Source organism: Talpa occidentalis, unplaced genomic scaffold, assembly GCF_014898055.3.
Source record: "Talpa occidentalis isolate TD23 unplaced genomic scaffold, MPIMG_talOcc4v2.1 talOcc4.5, whole genome shotgun sequence".
NCBI classification, from domain to species: Eukaryota; Metazoa; Chordata; class Mammalia; order Eulipotyphla; family Talpidae; genus Talpa; species Talpa occidentalis.
The window spans coordinates 49,298,297-49,320,847 of record NW_023604861.1 but is presented as its reverse complement, the minus strand read 5'-3'; the positions used below and the strand labels follow the sequence as shown (position 1 = coordinate 49,320,847).

General features: G+C 38.7%; 1 protein-coding gene across 6 annotated transcripts in view; it reads right to left on the bottom strand.

Moving 5' to 3' along the window:
- B3GLCT (beta 3-glucosyltransferase) overlaps positions 1-22,551 on the bottom strand; it is a 101,919-nt gene that overhangs the window by 4,154 nt on the left and 75,214 nt on the right. For all 6 annotated transcript variants that reach the window (XM_037527129.2, XM_054701366.1, XM_054701367.1 and 3 more), the window contains 4 exons: positions 21,917-22,030; positions 19,928-20,027; positions 16,082-16,201; positions 7,228-7,372 (listed from right to left, as the gene is read on the bottom strand). In XM_037527129.2, coding sequence (XP_037383026.1) covers positions 7,228-7,372; positions 16,082-16,201; positions 19,928-20,027; positions 21,917-22,030 — 479 coding nt within the window. The remainder of the gene's footprint in view (positions 1-7,227; positions 7,373-16,081; positions 16,202-19,927; positions 20,028-21,916; positions 22,031-22,551) is intronic.

The following is a 22,551-nucleotide window of genomic DNA, read 5'->3' as shown; positions in this document are numbered from 1 at the left end:
CACCTGAGAGGAGAAAGCAAATATTGTACAAAAATGAACAATGATGTAAAAAAAAAATATATATATATATATATATATATATATAAGTTTAAAAGATTAAAAGAATTCTATGTGCTCATGGAGTTAAAAATATAGAAGAGAATTTTAAAGAAATAGACAGACCAAAAATACATACAGGAATAAAGCCTAGTTGAGTTGGGATGGTTTTAAATATTATCTGAGGGAGTTCATACATTACATGATGTTTATTGGCAAGGCCATCTAAGACCTCACTGACAGTGAAGAAAACCTAGGATAACTTTATACTTTCAACTCAGTTCTCAGATAATTTCACAGCGGTCCCCGGAGAAACACATAAAGACAGTGAAAACAAATCTGTTCTTGTTTTTTCATACTTAAACATGAATATTTGCAGATACAAATGCATTTAATAAGAGGAAAGCCATATGAAATGCATATATATATATCTTTCCTCTATTGATGCAGATTCTAGAAGTAATTAACTGCATCTCAGGAGTAGGTGGAGTGGTTTACTGAGCATTAGAATATGCTAAGCATTATGAGATAATGGAAAAGAATCAGACAAACTAGAGTTAAAATGCATCCAAACAGACATCTGTAACATCCAAAATTCTCTAATAATCACATCTCTGGGCACAAAACAATGCCAGAAAGAAATCCTGACACGAATAGGCAGGGTCATTAGGGGTGAGGGAAGACTCAGAAACAGAGGTAGAGTATGGCAGAACTGTGTGCAGGAAATGAGAGACTACCCAAACCTGCATGAAGACAAGGACATTAAGAGGGAGAAATTCAAACTGATGAACAGGGCACCATGTATAGTTTGGAATCTGCATGTACACACACCATTTGACCTGGTCACAACCTGTTTGCTCTAAGTTAACTTTCCAATCCAGGAGGCACCTGGAAGAGTGATGGATGCCATCTCTGACAGAAACTGACCATCCCCGAAGGAGTGAAGTGCTCTAAATCCAGATGCCAGCAGTGTGGGAACTGCCAGAGAGACAGAGTGCCATAAAACTCCCAGAAGTTGTTAACTGCCTGGAGTGAAGGCCATTCACTGATAATTAACTGCCTTTGTTTAACTCACTATAAAGTAGCTCGTTAGAGATGAGGTGTTAGAACAGTTTTCTTTGGAGCATGATGCTCCTCAGTTCTCAGATTAGCTTGCTGATCTAATTAAAGTGCATATTAAAGATTCAGTCCTTGTCCTTTGTCTTTTGGTTTCGACAATTGTGACAGGCAGAAAGAATCTGGTATTTTCCAGCAACAACAGCTTATTTATTACTTTAAAGAAGCCTAATATAATTCTGATATAGATTACACTGAGGTTATAGATCAATTTGTGGGAGGTGGGGCAATGAATTTCGCTGGATTCTGTGTTCCTATTTTTTTTTTTTTAAAAGCCTTTGTCTACTGGAAACATCATATTCCACAGGAATCAAATCTGTATCCATTTGTTTGGTTAACTGCTCTAATCCAAAATGACAGTAAAACTTCCACTAACTGCTGAAGAAGGCAAACGGTTATACCCTTAACTAAGTGCTGAGGTTAAGCCCCAAGAAGTCAGGAAGAGATGAAGACCATCACCCTAGGGGAATACATTTATTTCAAGGAATAAGGCCTCAGTGAGGTTTATTTGCATACCAAAGAGCTAGAATGAGGACGGGGAACGAATCCACAGCCTTTTTACCTATGAAAGCAGAGAAAGCAATTTTCCCTTATCATCCCTTTCTTATGGGTATCTGGTCGCTTTATATATATATATATTTTTTTTTTTTACATCATTTTTCATTTTTACACAATGTATGCATTTTCATCTTGGTTATAGTCCCCATACAATCCCTCCTCCTCTCCTCTGGTCACTTTTGTAGGCTAACTCGGCTAGCTCTCCCGGTATTGCCCTAGAGGTAAAAACTAGGTCCTATGGACGCTTGGAGCAGAGTTGGGAGCAGGATGTGCTCATTATTTACTGTGAGGTATTTAATTTAAAAATCTGTTTCTGATCCATAAGACATCATATGTGCATTCATAATAAAGTCTGAGTTAATTTTACCTGAATAAAATGAGCTAATAAAACCCCTTTTAAATGAATTTTTAAAAAATCACAACAATGGAATTTGTCATCATGACACACTGAGTCTTCCAATTCATGAATGTGGTATATAGCTCTCCATTTACTGAAGATCTTCTCTCAACAGTAATTTATATTCACTGAAGAGTATAGCTTCTTTTTCATTTATCTCTGAGTATTTTATTCATTTTGATACTATTTAAGTGACAGTTTTCATTTCATTTTCAGAATTCTTGTTATTAAAACAATACAATTGTTTTTGTCTATTGATCTTGTAGCCTGCAATCTTGCTAAATTTACCTATTTATTTCTAACAGTATGTTTTGTTTTGTTTTCCTTTTAGTGGAATCTTAGGATTTCTTCTACCTACAAGATCACATTGTCTGTGTGATGAAAGATAAGGATAGAAAAGTTGGAAAGGAGGCACCACAGACCAGAAACCTGGCTCATACAATGCCAGGGGCTGGAGGTGGGGGTAGAAGTGAATGGCCGGGGCAGCAGTCCTGCCCACCTGTGACTATGCAGGTGCTCCTTTTTGCCAACCCTGTCCCTCCACAGGGCAGCAGCCTTCCTGCCTGCCGTGACCTGTACCTTACCAGGCTTCTCTTCACTGACCTCCCTCAGCAGAGACAGCTCTCCTCACAAGGCTGCTAGCCTGTGACCATGCACGCCTCTCTCCTAGCAAACCTGTCCCTTTTGGGGCAGCTCTTTCTGCCCACTTGCATCTATGCAAGTGTCCTTTTCTCTCCCTTTTATAATAAACCTGCCCTTTTGGATCCAACATCTCTGTCTTATGGAGAAACTTGCCTGGGAAACTTGCCAGTGTTGCTGAAAGAGGAGCTCTGGTGAAACTTTGCCCAAAATGAACCCAAGGACTCCACTCTCAGAACCAAACAACTCCAAAAATGACTTTATGTGGATCAAGAAAATTTGACTACCTCCTTTCCAATCTTCATCCTTATATTTCTTTTTAGCCATATTGCACTGACTAGAACTTCTGAATACAATATTAAATTAAAAGGTGAGACTGTCCATACTTCCTTTGTTCTCAATCTTGTTATGTTACAAATAACTGAATTTCTGTGTTTCTACTGCTAAATCCATCTAGACAATTTCTCACATCAGTTATTGGATTTTACAACTACTTTTCATTTGGCTCATTATCACAGTCTATTTTCCTATTAAAATTTGTTATTCATTGAGTTATTGTCCTCAAATTTTTTAAGGTTTTTGAACACAGTTTCCTTTAACTATGCAACTACCATTTTTAAAAAATCTATTTTGAAGTCTCTGACTATCAATTCTAAGATCTGGTCCTGATGGAGAATAAGGGTAGAAAAACTGGAAAGGAGGAGCCACAAGATCAGAAACCTGGCTGGTAATGCCAAGAGCTGGAGATGGGGGTAGAAGAGATTAACAGCCATTAACCCAGCTATGGGAACTAAGATCCTCAGGCCCCAAGCCTACATCACAAAGCACAAGACCCAAGCAGGTATCAGACTGCCATAGGGGGTGTCAGCAGTGAGGACTTGAAGGTGAAGGTGTGGAGATTGAGGGCCATTGTAGAAATCTGGCCCCTTTCAAATTCTACATAGTTTATTCAAGTCAACAAGAAACAAACTACCCCATAAAGGAGTGAGCCCCTACCAAAGAAAAGACTTATCAGTGCAATCTCTGCAACGCCACAGGGCAGCAGCCCTTCTGCCCACCTGTGCCTATGCAGGTGCTCCTTTTTGCCAACTCTGTCCCTCCACAGGGCAGCAGCCTTCCTGCCTGCCCGTGACCTGTACCTGCCGGGGCTTCTCTTCACTGACCACCCTCAGCAGACGCAGCTCTCTGCAAGGCAGCCTGCCTGCAACCATGCAGGCCTCTCTTATCAAACCTGTCCCTTTTGGGGAAGCCCTTTCTGCCCATTTGTATATATGAAAGTGTCCTTTATTCTTCTCTCCCTTTTGTAGTAAACCTGCCCTTCTGGATATAACTAACATATCTGTCTTGTGGAGGAACTTACCTGGGAACTCGCCACTGCTGGTAGAAGGGGAGCTCTGGTGAAACCTTTCCCAGGATGAACCCAAGGACTCCACTCTCTGAACCCAGCAACTCCAAAAATGACATCCGTCCCACTCAGCGTCAGTTAATTTCCACCAACAACATTTTTCTGAGTATGTCTGGTTACATTACCCAGAATATTTTGTTGAAATCTGGTTATTTTGGGTAATGTATTAGCAACTCACAATGCTTACTTTTATTACATTTTTATTTTTTAATAACTTGCTTAAACTGTGGAATCTTTCTCCCTGCAGAGTGTTGGTGCTATATTTCCACTCAACTTTGAATGTTTATTTTTATTATTTAGTTTGGGTAGAAGTCACTCCTGTGCCTGAACTGCTTAAACTCAGTTTATATCATAGCTTATATTATTGTCATCTTATAATACACCTAGAAGTTGTGCTCAAAGATCTGAAGTCCATAAAGTGACTACCTATGTTTGGGCTGTGAAGCACATTCAAAACTTCAGTTAGTTTTCAAATATGTCTTGGTTTCTACTTCCCACTGGCTCACCCCACTGTCTGTGCGCACACGCAGAGTTTCTTAATGGGTCAGGAAGCTTTGAAACCTTACTACTGCTTTCGTCTTTCTAGGGTGTTAGGTAGTAAATTTCTGGCTAATATGCCTTTACTGAAACTGAGACCCTAACAACAACTACACCTACAACTAAAGATGAAGGTTTAGATTTATCTTGTTTGTTTCCTACCAAGTTTGACCATTTCAGGTTTTAGTGAACATACCTGTGAGTTTTGATCTCCCTGTCCCCAAATCAAGTCTATTTTGACAGCAAAGATATTTTTTTTTCCCTGCCTGGTCCATACTGGTAAAACTGCTATGGGTCTCTCTAACCAACCTGTGATGGAAGGGTGCTGGGGTGGGGTGTTTATGCAGACGGTCTCAGAAGGCCGCAGATTCTTTTTCTTACCGCAAACTACAGCTGTTTTTCAGGAATAAATGCTTCTCAATGATTCTGGCTCATTTCCAGCAACCTAAAGTGGTTATTTTGAACCTTTGGTTCAGCTGGTTCACTGGCCATGGCAAGCTGCCATGCTCCTTAATGGCATATAACTTTGGAGGAACAGAAAACCATGTGCTCCCAATATTTTGCTTTTAACAAATGGATGAACCAGACAATCCTTTGAATCCTCTTCTAAGCTTATGATTTGACAATAACTTTTCCCTAATACAAAGAAAACATGTGGCCCAGTCAAATTTGTACCTGAGGTTATTCAAAAGAGCCAGCCCTCCCCTGTCTTCCACGCCCCAACTCACCAAGAATTTTAGATTTATTACTTTTTGTTTTATATCTCTGTCTCTATATCAACAAATACACTGTTTGGATCAGTTTCCAAACATTACAAATGTAAAGTAATGCTCAAATCCCAGCAAACTCTCTAAAAGAGGCTTCAGAATTAGAAAATACTTCAGTATCTGTTGGGGAGGATAGGTTTGAAAAGGTTTGGAAAGGCTTAAGATGGATTATGTGAATTAGAGAAATCAAGAGTTTTAACTTTGAGAAATAAAAATTTTTAAAATTATCTTCAAAGGACTTTTGCGTAAGGGTTAGATTATTTCCCTTCTTTCTTTTCTCTTTATCACTTTATTTACTGGTGTAGTCTTCCCTAAGTGAAAAAGGTTGCTATAAAAATCTATGACCTGTCATAGTAACAAAGACAAATTGTTTCCCTTACATACCAACAGTTTTAATTACGCTTCCTTTTCTATGAGGGAAACATTATGAGATAACTTGCCTCTTTCTAAGTCATCATAACACAACACATAGGCTTAAAATGGCAAAGACCAATCGAGGGTTTTAAAGATGGGTAAGTATCTACTGACCAGTACCACAAAAAAGGTTTTCACTTAATTATAATTAGTCTTTTTCCGGGTCCTTTATTTAGGTTTTCTAAATTCCTGCTATGAGTGAGACTAATTATAATAAAGTAAAAATCAAAAGCAACAAGCAACTATAAACCAGAGACACACTACATGGTGGGAGGGGGTTGGGGGGGGCAGGGAGTAGGATCAAAACAAGGGGGGTGGGAATTGTATGGGAGCTATAACCAAGATGAAAATGCATACATTGTGCAAAAATGAAAATGTAAAAAATATATAAAATTAAAAAATAATAATAAATTAAAAACAAGGTTTTCATAGATTTATTATTAAAAGTCAATCCTTTCTTATGGTCCTCAAGGATGTAAAAAAGAACTTTCTTGGTAATGGGAACATTTTTCTTTGCCTTATTCAAGTTAATTCTTAGTGTTGTTTCTGTCATGCTCAATTTACTGCTATGATAGTGTTGGCTACTGGTCACTAAATAAAGCATGAGGACTATCTTCAATATAAAGGAGGACACTTAAAATACACATGAAGTGACACATTTCAAATTTCAAAAGGCTTTGAATTTCTTGAAGAATAAGTATGCGTTTTGACTATTTTTAGTGTAAGTACAGCGGCTATTATTCTTGGAATACAAGAACATCCACTGACCTGATTCTTTAAAAACTACTAAAAATAGGATTCCCATTTCCAACCTCAACTGCAGTATGGTAATGCAATTAGCACCAACCACTACTGTTAGATATCATCTCAATGCTTCTTTTCTACAACCCTCAGAATGTAAGCTTGTTGAAATAGTTTGGTCACTCAGCTTAATAGCAACTAAAAGGAAGAAAGCCCAACAGCTTGCCAGTAGACAAGGTAAAAACTGAGGAAACTTAGAACTATTTACACTTACTGGCCAAAAGGACAATGTTGTCAGCCCTATTTCTAAGTAGCATCTAATGATGTTTTATGCCATCAATTTTTTAACTCAAAGAAACCTTGGTCCTACATACAAGGATATTGGTCAAACACCATATACTGTTCTAGATGTTTCTGCCTTCCATCTTCCTGTTGCACCTGACAGAGGACCAACCCTCTGGACAAACAGCTCTGTTAAACATACCCCCCCCTGGAGTCTGCCCACACAGCTCTTAAGACTATTTCCACAGTATATGAAGGGAAACAACTAGGATCCTTAAGTGAGGAGAAAATCCCCTTCTCTCCCTCGAAGGTAGGAATAAAACCAATTTTCTCACCTGATGGAAGAGAGGGCTGTGTGTCACAGGGACTCCGAGCCCACTAAAGCACATTCCGAGGACCATGTCATCAGGAGCATCATTGCTGTAGCAGCGACAATTACTGGCAAGAAGTCTCCTGATGGCTTCTCTACTGAAGACCATTCTAGAAGGAGCAAGAGAGACAGAGAAAGGAGTTAGAGTTGCTCATCCAGACGACTAATCTGAATACATATGGTTCAGAGGCCACATTTCTGATAAAGACAAAAGATGTTATCAGGAGTGTTTAATATTTTAATAGTTATTATGAGAGAAATGTTGTTGTACTTCTTATGAAAACAAAATCACTTTTAAGAGCTGTTTACCTACCTAGTAGGCCATTTTATTCCTATATATATCTCACGTATCTTGCAAGCTAATACCATGCAGTGTTCCTTTTCTAATACATCACTGAAAAATTAGAATAGCTCTTCAGTTTCAAAATTCTCCCTAACAAAACCTGTGCACATTCCCAGCAGGTAGATGGGCCCCAAAATACTATGTACCTCACTCACACAGGTGATGACTAACAACGAGATCAAATCAAAATGGAAAAAACCATCCACTGCCCAAGTGATTCCAGTCTTCAGAAACTTCGTTAAGTGATTTAGAAAGAAAAAAAAAAGAGAGAGAGAGAGAGAGAGGAATAGAAAAAGACTGATTTGAATCACCAAGTATGTGACGTTACTCGACCTGCCATGTGGCGTTCTTTCTGGTAGAATTTGGGCCCACTCCTGTTTTTCAGTGCTCTCCTTATCATTGCAGGAAGTCAGAAACTTTAAAACAATATTTCTCAGGCATCCCTGCCAGTCAGGTCCCGGCTTTGTTCAGACAATAAGAAGCGCAGCATTGGGGAGGGCCATATTTTTCCAATGGTCCCTGAGGCAGAGCTAGGTGATGGTGGGCAGCCACGGGCTCCAGTAGAGCCAGCACAGTAAGGCAGGGCATGCATAGAGGCCCCTCAGCAGCAATAGGGTGTGCTAGTCCTAGGTCTGGTTCAGATGCAGCATCACAACTTGAGAGCAACCTGCACAAACAAGCCCTAGGAATCAGTACTCACTTTGCTCCTCCAGTCTCAGAGGCAATTACAGCTTTCTATGGTTACTGATTTTTATGCAAAATTACCCAGACCCTTTTATTCCGCTGGCCCTTCCAACACTTCTGTATAACTTACTGTGATAAACCTCCTCTCTTTAAAATATTTGTTGTTTTTTGGTCTTCATTCTGGTTCTAGAGTAATAATAAATTTTCTCATACCAGGAAAACCCACAGCTGAGAGTATTTAGGTACTAATAAGATTCACAAGTTCATTCCCATTCAGCAAAGACTTTTTTGAAGGCAATAGGATCTAAAATGCATCCATATAATCCCACAGGCTTTGGAACATAAGGTCTTGGCATACAAGCACTCAATAAAAGTTTGTTACACCAAACAAGAGAAAAGAAAGGTGCCTTTGCAAAGATCTTCTTCCCAAGGATGAGTTCTATGAAAGGCAGAAAGGGCAAAGAGCATGAACATAACCCCTGATTCACAGCTGTTGATTCCATACTCAGTGGGGGGCAGTGTGGGGTAGCTTAACCCTAGTAACCAAGCACTGGGATTGCAACAATTCCAGAGGCAGGCTCCCTTCCCTTGCTAAGAGATCTAAAGAATGAAATATGACCAGACAAGAGGAAAAAGAAATGCTTTCTTTAAGATGATATAAGAAAACACAACTGTATAAGGACAAAAAAAGTTCTTACGAATTATATCAAAAAGGGAAACTGCAAGTTTGAAACTCAGCATAAATTGATTGTAGGGTAAATGAAAATTCACAGGATTTTCCGCCCTTCCGCCATTAACATTAATGATAGACCCCTGTGGTCCTACACGTGTGCCTGATGGCAGCCACCTGGAGTAGAGTGTGGGCATGCATAGGTGGGCACACCTGGGCTGAGAGGCTGGGCTTACAAGGGCGGCATCACGGGGATGCCAGGAGAACAGGAGCAGAAGCAGCAACAGCAGCAGAAGGGTGGGGGGGTGGAAGAGGAGGAACTGGGAAGCTTGCCAGGCTCCCAGGGCCCCCAGCCCCCTGCCTGCCGTGTGCCTGGTTGCCACACTACAAATGATTTTAAAAAAATATTCAATAAAAGCCTGAAAAAGGCACCGAGGGCTCCAGAACTCTCCTTTACCCGTCTGCCCAGATTACAGAGATTCTGCACTGTGCCTTCCTGCCACCACATTAACCTTCTCTAGGAAAGTCTAGTGACCACCAGTGACTCTGGGCTTCATACCTACATGGCTGAGTCAGACATCTGCACCACTGACTGACTCCAGGAAAAGGGCCAGTGTAAGAAGACATGCATCACTATAGACAGACATTTCCCTCAAAATATCTCAGATGCTAAGTCAAGGAAAATTTCATCGATATGCCAATTAGATTGAATCAAGCTGTTACCTTGCTCTCTTAAATCCTATTTAAATAAAAATGCTTCTTTTCTCTCCTTTGCCAGCATTTAGTAGCATGAGAAAGAAAAGGAAGGCCTTTTATTTGGTTTATTAGGCTAGTAAACCAATAAAAATTAACTTTATAGGAAGATAAAATATAAGTGGAAAATTGTTATTACCAATTTTTTTCTAGTTTTGCCTACTCACAGCCTCACTTTAATTATTCACATAAAGTCTATGCGAGCCTTTAATAACATTTGCTTATTAGTGTGCTGATGGGGTCGTACAAAATGAAGCTGCCTCCACAAATGGAAAATTATCAGATGTATGTCTGCTCTGCTCACCAAATTTAAATATTAAAACCACTGAAAGGCTATAAGATGAATAAAGTTATCTTCTTTACTATGCATTATACTAATATTTATGGCAAGAAAAACAGATTCCTTACTTCACTCCTGGGAGCATAACTAAAGTAGTCTATCTGGGCACATGACTCAGAGGATCCCATGGCAGGGGAAAACTAGAGCACATCCTGGACAACAGAGGTGAAGGCTGGCTGGGCGTGCACCAGAAGAGCTGCTGAGGAAACTAGATTCAACAGAAGGTAAATTGTGCGAGGCGCTGGCCAGGGCAGAAGCTGCTCTTCATACCCACACTCCCGGGACAGGGTGGTCCCCAGCAGCACATCTGCTTAGTGTGGACCTAACCATGGGGAGCTAGGTGAGAAAGTGCTGGGGTGGACATGCTCCACTGAAGAAGATAAAAGGCAGACAGATGCAACTCCCTCCCCACATCTCAGGGACTCCAGCAGACACAGTGAAACTGCTTGCAAGAGCCTCCGAGCAACTGCACTGAAAGTCCTGCCCCCATGCTGAAGGGATGTGGATCTGAAACCAACAGGCACATGGAAAAACACTCATCATCACTTCAGTCAGGGAAATGCTAATCAAAACCACCATGAGATACCACTTCACACCTGTGAGAATGGCCCATATCAAAAAGACCAGTAACAAGCGTTGGTAAGGAAGTGGAGAAAAAGGAACCCTCATACACTGTTGGTGGGACTGTAGACTGTTCCAGCTCCTATGGATATCAGTATAGAGGTTTTCCAATATATTAAAAATATATTTACCATATGATCCAACAATTCTATGCCTAGGTACCTTCCTGAAGAATGCAAAAACACTAATTCAAAGGGATGAAGATACTCCTAAGTTCATTGCAGCACTATCTATAATAGTTACAGAAACAACCTAAGTGCCCAAGAACAGAGGAGAGTGGATCAGGAAGATATGGTATATGTACCACAATAAAAAAAAAGGTAGAATCTTGCCATTTGCAGCAATCATGGAACTGGAGTCAGTCAGAAAAAGAAAAGTAAGCAAAGTCAGGCAGAAAGAGAAAGACAAGCACCAGATAGTGTCACCGACATGTGCATATAAAGAAACAAAACAAAGGGTCAGATAAAGGCAACCAATTAAAAAACCCAGAAATCTGAAAGTAGAACTGAGGCAACAAGGGGGTGAAGAGGTGGGTGGGGGTGTGTACAGAGAGAAAAAAGTGAGGAGGGAGCACAATGGACTGTGGTGGAGGACTATGGTGATCTGGTGGTGGGTGTGATGTGGTAACAGCGCCGGGAGGGGGAGATTCCACACATCTCAATCACAGACAACATTGTAAACCAGTGTTACCTCAATTAACAAATAAATTTTAAAACTGAAAAAAAGCAAAATGAAGGAAAATTGAAATAGAGGTAGGGAGGGCATACCTGCAAACCAAGAACACATGCCAAAGGAAAAGCACACCAGAAAGACTTGCACAGGCCCCTGCCTTCTATCAGGTGAACAGGCCAGCGCTGTCTCTCTGGTAACAATGCCCACAGCCTCTTCAAAGAGCCTGCCAAAGAAACTAATGATTCCCAATCACAGCTTCCTACCTACTAATACATAGTTAAGTACAGTATTCTCAAAAAAAGAAAATAGCTATTGGTCTAATTGTCTATAAACACCGAAACATTAAAGGAGTAAGCAACAATGTGAAAACAAGCTTCAAATGGTGCATAAGTCTCATTGTCCAAATATAAAGTACCTACACATAAATCACTGGAGTCCATCCTCCTGACCTAGTCCTGGTGTTAGGACAGGCTTAAGAGGGATAGGCAGTGGCTTCCAAAAACTTACTCGACGACAAACCACAGTGAGAAAACAAGAATTCATGTCAAATTGCAATCATTTATATGTGTTGTGTATGTGTATACAACTGAAACGAAAATATCACATAACAATAGTCATCCTTACTACATGTGATGCACTATAGTACTTGTACTATATCTTTATTGTTATTTTAAAATGATGGTTATGATCTGTTAATTGGTCTTATAAGCCATCAATGGATCCTGACTTGCTGTTTAAAAAAAAAACATGTTTCTTAAGCTAGATCATAAGTCTACTGTAATACTAGAGAAACTACTCAACATTATGCTTGTAGCTACTATCAATTGTTGAAAAAAGCAACAATCCCATGAAGAAGTGTCTGCATCTTTGTAAAAGTGCTACTGAAAACAGAGTATCACGATGGCCAGTGTTAGTTGTACAGAGATCAATGCCCAGAGTTCACGCATTTGTTTATTCATTTATTCACTGAACCATGTAAAAAGTGAGCCCCCAAGCTAGGAAGTGAGGACATAATAAAAAATGAGACACAGGTGTGTCTTCAAATAATTCAACATTTAGGGGGAAACAGAAAAGTAAATAGGCAATTAAATGATAATGGTTTGCATAATATGCTATGAAAGTGCATTAAGAAGGCACACAGGTTTGAAGGCTGTATGAGGGCGAAGGATTCCAGGAATATATAAATAACTATATCAAGTCCCAAAGTATGAAGATTAGCCAGGACACAGAGGCAAGAGGTTGAAGTGGAGGAACAATACTATGTAGAAACCAGCAGAACAATACTATGTAGAAACCAGGGGAAAGTGGGAAAAATAGTATCTCTAAAATAAATGCAGCATAACTTCTTGACGATAAGGGCACAGAAGGACAGAATGGTAAAACTGCATCTGCCAAGGTCATGAGAGGCCTGGTCAGTCCTGATGAGGCATTTGGAATTTATCCTAAAGGCAATGGGAGGTTAGAAAAGGATGCAAAAGATTTTCACTCCCTATTGTAACATACAGAAGTCTGAATGAAGTAAAAATCCATTAGCTTTGTAACTGTTGGAGAGAGGAAGATATTAAGAAGCTCTGATGGACTAATTTCCAGAGAAGTCCAGAGAGAGGTCTCCTTCACAGGGGAGCAGCAAATTACCTTTCAAGGAAAAACTGGGCCTAAGGGCTGGAGGGTAGAAGAAAAGGCCTGTTTAAAACCTTACCCGTGGGTGAGTCAAATGAAGTGGTTAAAATGAAGACTAATCCCAAATCACCTTGACTCTTGTTGAAGTTTGAATAATTATCTCCTAGCCTTAGATGCCAAAAGTGAGAAAAGGTTCACATTCTTAGAGAAAAATAAAAGAAATAGGAAGCTAGTGAAGCCCTCTTGGTAAGAAAGAGGTAAGAACAGATGTGCTTCAGAAGGTCCTCCTGACTACAGCATAGGGAACAGCATGGAGTGGAAATAGAACAGGATGAGAAAGAGGAAGACCAGGAGGTTGTGGCATCCAGGAACTCACTAAGAAATGAAGAAGACATAGACCAGAGTTATTGAGATGGACAGAAAGGGGTATTATGGGAAGAGACATTTTGAAGAAAAAACTGACATGACTCTGTGACTAAGTTGACTGCAGGAGAGTTAAGGCATGAAGAAGAGAAGAGTGAGAGATCTCTGGGGCAGGATCTTACACATGCTGGTGCCCACCCTGAGCAAGGCACACTGGAACACCAAACAAGGCTGACATCAGAAACGACAAGGTCAGTATGGGAGGTGTCGACCTGTGGACATCCCCTGTACCTGTGGATCATCCCAGCGGAGGTGTCCTTTGGTAGATGGATATGACTCACAAGATCAGAGAGAATTTTTAGGCTGAGGATTAGAGATTTGAACACACTCAGCATAAAGCCATGGTTACAGTCACCCAAGACTTTAAAGACTAAAAAGAGATGACTGGAAAACACAGACATTTAAGGCACAGATAAAGGAACTGAAAAGGTCTGATTTGAAAGACAGGGGTAAGCAAGGACAGTATTCTGGAAAGCAAGCAAAGGAGTGTTTCAAGGAGTAGACAGTCAATATTTCAAAGGCTGCTACAAGGCTAAATAAGAAAAATATTGGAGGCAAACCATTTGATTTGGCTACATGGAGATCACCAGAGACCTTAGAAGTTAGCTAGGCAGAAGTGTTACAGGGCAGCCCCGATATAAAACGGGTTGCCTGGCTGTGGGTCCCCACCTGCATGCTTAAAAGGGACTTATTAATACTGCACTGCAGGCACACACAAAAGGTTAATAAAAGGTTTATTTACAAGGGAAGGGGAAATGAGGAAATGTACAACTCAGGAAGAAAATGGGGAAATAGTCTTAAATGCGTCCTACCCGATCCGCCGACCTGGAAACCCAATGGCACTCTGAGAGCTGGCCGAGAGCCGCTAGCTGGCGGAGAGCCTAAAGGGCCCCCCCAAGGCCCACGTGTCTGATTTTATACCAAACCTGGCTGCTTAACTCCACCCTCAGGTTCCAGCAACCTTCCCTTTGGTGGTGATGGGATTTGTCTTTCCCAGTGTCCTGATGGCTTTGGTCTGGAGTGGGGGTGGAGTCCACAAAGCCTGTATGGAATTAGCTTAGGACATCCTTTTCCCCCTAACAGAAGGATGAGCATGGAGGTCAGATGGAGGGAGCTGAGGAAGCAGGGATGTGAGAGTAGTGAATTCTTGAGAAGCTCTGAATGGGAAAAGCAAGTTGGTGTGGTGGCAAAAAGTTTTAAGAGAGGAAAATTGTAGATGATGGAAAATACCTAGTAGCAAAGTAGATGTTGAACACATAACAGGTTAAAGGTACCCTTATGGAGGTTTAGCAGTACCTCCACAGGCCTGGGAAAGAAGAGCAGTAACAGTTAGGCAAGTTACTTGCCAATCTGGCACTAGACTATGAGCTCCTGTAGGGAAGGAATGAGGGCTTTCATCCGCATTCCCACTATTGGCCTGGAACTGATTAGGCCTGTTGAGTGAATGAATGACCAACTGAATTATGAAAAGCAATGCTGGTTAAGTAAAGTACACTTTCAGAAGGAATCAAGTGCCAGTCTCAAGAAGTAACAGCTAAATCCAACAGACAAGGAAGACAACAAAATTGTTTTCTTTCAGAAAACATAAAGAATGTCACTTCTATGTTAAAAGCACATGAATACCTTTGTATTACCAAACACATAAACCCATATACAAACATCAGGATGCCTTTCAAATGAACAAAGTGCTGGTTCAAAAGGTGCATGCTGTGATCCCCCCTTGGCCCTCACACCTCACCCAGAAAACTGAATGTATTACCATAAAGCTGCAAACAGCTTGAACCTTTCTTAATCAAGAGGTCAACCCATCTTGGCATTACCCTTCACATGCTTACGTGAATTCCCATCTCCAGTTACTAAATGAGTTCAGGTAGACCCCGGCCACCACCCAACAAAGTGCAGCACTGCTGCTGAAGCTCAGTTACCCTCTGAGAGAGTTACTTCCATGACCATGTTAGAGTCACCACTGAATCAGTCAGACCAAAGAAGAACACCTGGAACATGACTCATGCAGTGGTAACTATTCTATAATACAAGGTAAGAATAGTGTCCTACTTCTTTATGAGATTTATAATCCAGTTCCATGCCACATAGTGGATATTTAACAAACACCTACTTAAGGAATTTAAATTATTATAATTGATAACAAGCTAAGATTCTCCCTAAATATGTCAATAGCAAAGACTATATAATAGAAAAGACTACCTGATCAAAAAATTTAACCATAACAAACCAAATTAAAATCTTTCCCCATAAGAGACCTAATTGCTTAGGTCTAAACTATTTACCACTTTTTCCCCAAATATGGCTTACATGCACTTAATAATTTAAAAATGTAGTGACTTAGTTTCTGAAATTAAAATCTATATCTATTTTTTTCCCATTTAAACAGATAATCAAAACAAATTGGCTGCTGTCTAGAGGCAATCTACAGGGACATTTGTACCAAAGTACCCTGACATGCATTTTTATATTCTCTTCAAGAGGTAGAATAGTTTTTACTATGAGGTCTTTTCATATTTAGTAAATTCAATGTTCACTCTCCTATTAGAATAGCAACTGCGGGTTACAAACCAGTTACATGTTCTGTAGAGATTCCAACGTCACAGACCCAGCTCTGCACTGGGGAAAGGGAAGTTTAATGTTCAGAGTATTTGCAGAAAGCCAAGCCTCATAGTTGGCCTCATAGTTACCCGCCTCCTCCTGTGACGTAGCTGTAGCCGCCAGAGCCCAGGCCATAACCGTAGCGCTCGCCCAGAAACACAGCTTCTCGAGAGTCATAACAGCTGAGCAAGTGCCGGAGCCTGGAGATGCTGAGATTCCAAAGGGAACAAAAGCAATATTTACTTAATTCAAATATGACTTCAGAGTAAATACTTTACAGTTCTTACATCCCACCAGTTATATTATGTAATGCAATACTGAAATCATTCAGAGAGAAAATTTGAGTGATTTACAGAACTGATTTTTTTTTAAAGACCAAAGGGGGAAAAATAAAGATCAGCACAGACTGTGCATTGTCAGAAACAGGAGAAAACTGAGAGACAAGGAGTTTGTTTCCCAGTTTGAGCAACCCCTGACAGGTGTGACTGCCCAGTGTGGGTGGGAAGGGTGACAGGTTAATGGTGCACAGCGGGGCAGGGAACTCCATGGCTCTCCTCCACCAGCCCCGTTCCCCGGTGAGTTAATAATCTTTACATCTTTTCAGATGTACTTAGTATTTTTTTTTAACTCTTAATAGCCAAAAATAGAGCTGTGAGGCACAAATGAGGGCCATGTCAGACATGCAGCTAGAAGATGGGGAAGAGGATTTGGGCAGTGGCTTTCCCCAAACCCTCCCTCTTATGATGCACAACTCTGCTTAGTTGCCTCCAGTAAGGCATCCCTTGTCCATGATCTTTTATGTCTATTTGCTTATACCTCCTGCTCCTAAACGTCTTTGTCATGTCAAGGGTAGCTTACATAGGGCAGTGAGAATATCCAAGAGCTGGTCAAGAAAATACCTACAATTATAGCTGCCCTGCAGCTGGGGGAAAAAATTTCAGGGGAAAATAAAATCTAGAAATAGCTTTTAAAGTGGAGACAAATATTGATACTAAATTTTTCCATGTTTTCTACCATTTCTAGTTTTCCACCGTTTCTTCGAATTTAGAGTTCTCCAGGTCACACACCACCAAATCCTATCGTCCCTCATGATATTAATTAGTGTTCCTGAAGTAAAGCTTTCTACGTTTAATAACTTGAGATTAAATATTTTTAATGAAATAGATAAATATCAGGGTCTTTCAGGCCTCAAATTTATGAACATCATTCATCTCCAAGAGGTAGATATGATATTATGCAATTCTCTGAATTATTAATCACAAATTATTATCATAAAGAGCAATACTAACATCCAGGGCACTACTGCATTCCCTCTCTTTTTTTTTTTTGAGGTGGGGAATCATAAGAAAGTCAAGATGTACAAGAGGTCATCCTTCCATCCATGTCAAGCATCTTACATAAACAGCCCAGTTAACAGAGACAAAGTGAAGGTAAAGAAAACAAATTTAATACATGAAAAAAAATTCTTACAGGTAAGAGGCTAAAATAGTCTGCAAGTCTGTTGCTCAGGTTTCTGTCTGTTGGAAGGTCAAGGACTCTGGTAATGTTGAAAGTTTCTGAGTGTCCAGAAAATATAATCTTTGGAAACCATCCTGTTTTTGAATACATATTAAAGATTCTAGATTCCTAGCTTGACCATGTCTACAGAAAGCTGTCTAATAAATAAATAGCAGAGGGAGGCGAGTCAGTGTGTGGCATCTCTAATCAAACCCCATTCAGGGATGGAGAATATACACTTGAAGATCACTAAGGAAACTGCAGCTTTGGTTGGTAAAAGGCTTTGTAAAAATGCAAAGGTCTCTGGGGTAAATTTATATCTCTGTCCCAACCTCAGAAGAAATAAAAAGTATTTCTCTTCCTTCCATATAATGTGAAATTATTAACTCAACCCTCAATCTCAGAAGTTAAGATAACTGAGATGTAACATTTTCTCTGGGGTTTTTTTTTCCATGTAATATTAGTTGCTTCCACATTCACAGTATCATTTTAAAGCTGAAGAATCACAAATTGAGTCTGGCAACTATCATGCACTTCATATTTGCTAAAAACTGGAAAATATGGTTAAAACAGATCTTCAATTCTATCCAAGGAGATTGGCTGCTGATCCAGGAAAAGAAATTTATTTAACGAAGTCTTTTACCATTTCAGGCAACATTGAGACACAGAAATGGAGAAAAACTATATGGAAATTCTTAGATTAACTGCTATCAAATTATATTAATACAGCTTAGTGTTCATATAGATTTTAACAGCATAGTACTGATTCTGAAAACCCATTCTAACCTATTACAGCTTTTATTTTTTAACTTTTTATTGGAAATAATTTCAAAATTATAGAAAATTTGCAAGATTAATACAAAGAATTCCCATATGCCCTTGATCTAAATTCACTAATTAACTTCTGCCTCATTTGTTCTATCATTCTGTCTCAAATTCTTAATAGATACAGAAAATACTACTATTTGAATATATATGTATATATAAACATTGTATATGTATACACACACACACACACACACACTCTTTTGTTCTCTTTTTCTGATACACTTGGGATTAAGCGGCATAGATTATACCCTTTTCCTCCTAAATACATGAAAGTGTATTTCCTAAGAACAGCAAAAGCAACTTCAAGAAATGTAACATTGATACAATAGGTTTTTTAAAAGGTTAAATATACACCTACTATATGTCCCAGTCTTTCTATCCCTTAGTATCTAGTCAAGATAACAAAACAGATGTCTATATAGATATATATCAAAGGTTCATAGCAGCCTTAAATATCCAAAACTGGAAATGCTATACTTATATCTAAGCTACCACCCATATCCAATTTTATCAACTGACCCAAGGGATGTCCATCATAGTATTTTCCCCCTCATTACAGGATGTTTCCCAGGACCCCTTATTGTATTTATTTTTCGTATCATTTTATTATCCTTTAATCTGGAACGGTTTCTTCAGCTTCTCTTTGTCTTTGATGACAATATTTTTTAATAATAAATGCCCCTGCCTTTCTAATAAAATGATCCTCAATTTCCACAGTTGTGACTGATTTATTCAATTCTTCTATTTCTTCCTGGTTTGGTCTTGGTAAACTATATTGTTCTAGAATATTGTTCTTTTCTTCAAAGTTATTAAATGTATTGGCATACAGTTGCTCATAATAATCTCTTATGAACCTCTGTATTTCTATGCCATCTGTGGTCATCTCTCCTCTTTCACTCCTAAATCTGTTTTTTATTATTTTCTATCTTCTTTTCATTTTAGCCTAGCTAGTGGTTTATCAGTTTTGTCTATCTTCTCAAAGAACCAATTCTTAGTTTCAGTGATTTTGGGGGGATTTTTTTTTTAATTTCTATTTTATTTCTGCTCTTTTATTATTTACTTCCTTCTACTAACTTGGGTCTTATTTTCTTTTAAAGATTTGTTTTTATTTATTTATGCATACAAGAATTGGGGTGTAGACCAGAAGTGCGGGGAGTGAGAGGATTCACCAGAGACAGGGTGGGGAGCAGAACAGGTGGATCTACTGAAATACACTGCTGAGGGGAGCAGTGGGCAAGACAACAGAGGTTAGAAATCTGGCCAGGGATCTAATTCAAGCTGCAGTGGCTGGCGATAGCTTGACCCTTTAACTTGGGTCTTATTTGTCTCTCTTTTTCAAGTTACATCAGGTAAAGTTTTAGGGTAATTTGTGATTTTCCTTGCTTCTTAATGTAGGCCTGTGTCTCATGGATCATTTTCCTTTGTTGCCTAAGGTATAGTGTCCTTAACCCTTATTTTGTATATTTTGTCCTTTTTTGTGATTGTTTCAGATGGTAGGATAAGCTAGTTGCAGTTATTCCACCTTATCTGGAAGAGATGTAGCTATCATAGTTTTTAATATAAGTGTACATGGAATTTAAAGGTATCCCAGGATCAGAATGATCCCTTACCTTATCAACGTATCATCATCAACAATGACTAACCATGCTATTTTGTCATAGCTATGATTCAAAAATCTTTCCAAAATGGCAAATGTCTTTCCACAATGACCTAGGAAAGATAAAAAGAAAACTTACAATGCATTCTTTTCCTTAATATATATATAATCTGTTGTAAAATATATTTTAGCTTTAAAGTGTTATAAGTAAAATCCTAAACATTGACAAATACTTTAATAATTTCAGATTTTTTTAATTAGTTTTTTCTAATTTCATAAGCATAGTAAACCAGAAGGAACTTAACAGATCATGAAGTCTAAGTCATTCATATCATTCATGCAGAAATGGAGACATAGAGATAAGAGGAATTACACAAGGTCAGATAGCTAATTTGAGGCAGAGATAGGAGGAGTAGCTTCACTCCAGGCAAACAAGATAGTTGTAGGCCTCAGAGAAATTATACAAACCTGGCCTGTTTTCTTAGATATACTTATTCTGAAGGAACTGTTAGAATCCCAAGTGCAAGCGATGGTATTCAATTATTTTATAAATATTTGCTAGATATTGTGGCAGTTCTAAGACAGGCACTAAAGTATTGAATACAACAGTCACTGTCCTTCAGATGCCAACAGATAAATGACTATACTTTAGTGGAAAATGCTAGGGTCAGGATAAGAATAAAATGTATAGAAGCAAATTCAAGTGAAAAAATAGGAAGATGCCTCTCATTGTAAGAAAGCATTTGGTGACAATAACATTAATTAATTAAATATTAACTAATCACTATTAAACCATTCAATAAGAATTTTATTTTATTTATTCTTGATCTCATTTTGTATTTCTAAGTATTATGGTATGTATTTTTGAAAGTCATCTCAAATTCCTTGTGTAATAAGGTAGAATATAAATACAAATAAAAACAAGGTCAGATTAAAAATATAATTAAGAAATTAAATAAAGATTGCATGAATAAACAAGTGATTGTTAAAGCCAACCTTAAATGAAGTCCAAAAGGCAAGATCTACTAAAAAAAATTCAATCTAAGATCAATTTTTTAAAAACAGTAACAGAGACTCAGTTATTTAACCTTGTCAGAAGAACTGATAACTACAGGAATGGCACATCCAATTCTATGTTGCACTTTATCAAGCAAAAGGTACTGTGAGTGAGACTACATAAAAAATTAAATTACCCTCTAGAACAAGGTAATCAGCTCCTACTATTACTTTTCTGATTCATAAAAGGGTTTGGGGAACCAGAAAACTAAAAGAAAAATGTGGTGGGAACACTAGATAAAAATTGAATCAACAAAGAGCATCTGAAGGTGAGGTGGCCAAATTTCTACTTGTGCTTTTTTTAAATAAAAATTGTTTTTATTAGAAAGCCTGCAATCTGAAGAGAAAAGCAGGTATACATCTAACAATTTCTTAACTTAAATATGAATATCTAAGTCTAAAGATGTGTTTTTCATAGAGTCTATACTACACATACCCAGTGTCAAATGTGGGTAAGCACAACTCAGAGGTAACTACAAAACACGAGTCAGACTCCATGGGTATAGGAAATGGTCAGGTTCATTCCTACTTCCTCAGTGGCTGGAATTCAGCCATCAAACAACAATCCTGGCTGGTAAAATTGCTAAAGTTAAATGAGAAGTTTTGTGTGAGAAGATGATAATTTAGCCCCATTATGGCTATGATGAATTATAAAGGTTCTTTTTAAAATATCTATTTTTAAACTCTAAATTGTCATGCACTCAACTGCCATCAATAAGACCTACTAAAAACTACCAACTTCTGTTGGTACTATAAAGCAGCTCTTAATCTAAAATAATTCATACATATCCATAGGTAACAATGTTGAGAGGGGAAGAGAGAAAAAAATTTCATGAGGCAAAAATTAGGGCATTTATACAACATTTTATTTTTACCCTACTTTAATTTACTGTATTTACAGAATGGACATTCTGAATAAGAGAAGTAATAAGAATTCACGACCCACCTCTATCTGTATTAGGAATTCCCAAATCTACTGTAGGAATCGAACTTTCCATGTGGTCACTGTAGTATTCAATGAAGCTCGCCTGGCCCTCCCAAGTTTGCTTCACAATAGGTACTGAAAAAAATCAGAGGTGACCATCACTGGCACAGTTATGTAGGAAAGCTTGGAATCTCAAAAGGCAGCTGCATCACCTATAAAGGGACAGACCCACTACTTGTTATCTGTCAGTTTCTTCAAAACTTTGAGCTTGCTTATCTACCTGAGAAATGTCCAAGTGATTTATTCATTGTAGCACATGAATAAACTCCTCCTCTTAAGGCATTTTCAATATACCCTAGAGTCAAATACATCTCATTCCTGGCAATAAACACATACATTTCCATGTAATGATAAATTTTCTAGTTTGATTATACTGTCATGTTTAATTTAAACTAATTTTTCTCTTTCCCTGATGGGCTATTTAAAATTCACAACTGGATTTTTAAAAATTTTAGGGGGATAGGGAGTATAATTACTTCTAAGAATTGGAATATTCTTTGTGGTTCTGACTAAAATGCAAATCTGTCTTCCTTACAATGGAGTGGTGAGGGAAGAGGGACCTTTTCAAACTAAACACATCCTCACCCAAAGAGTCT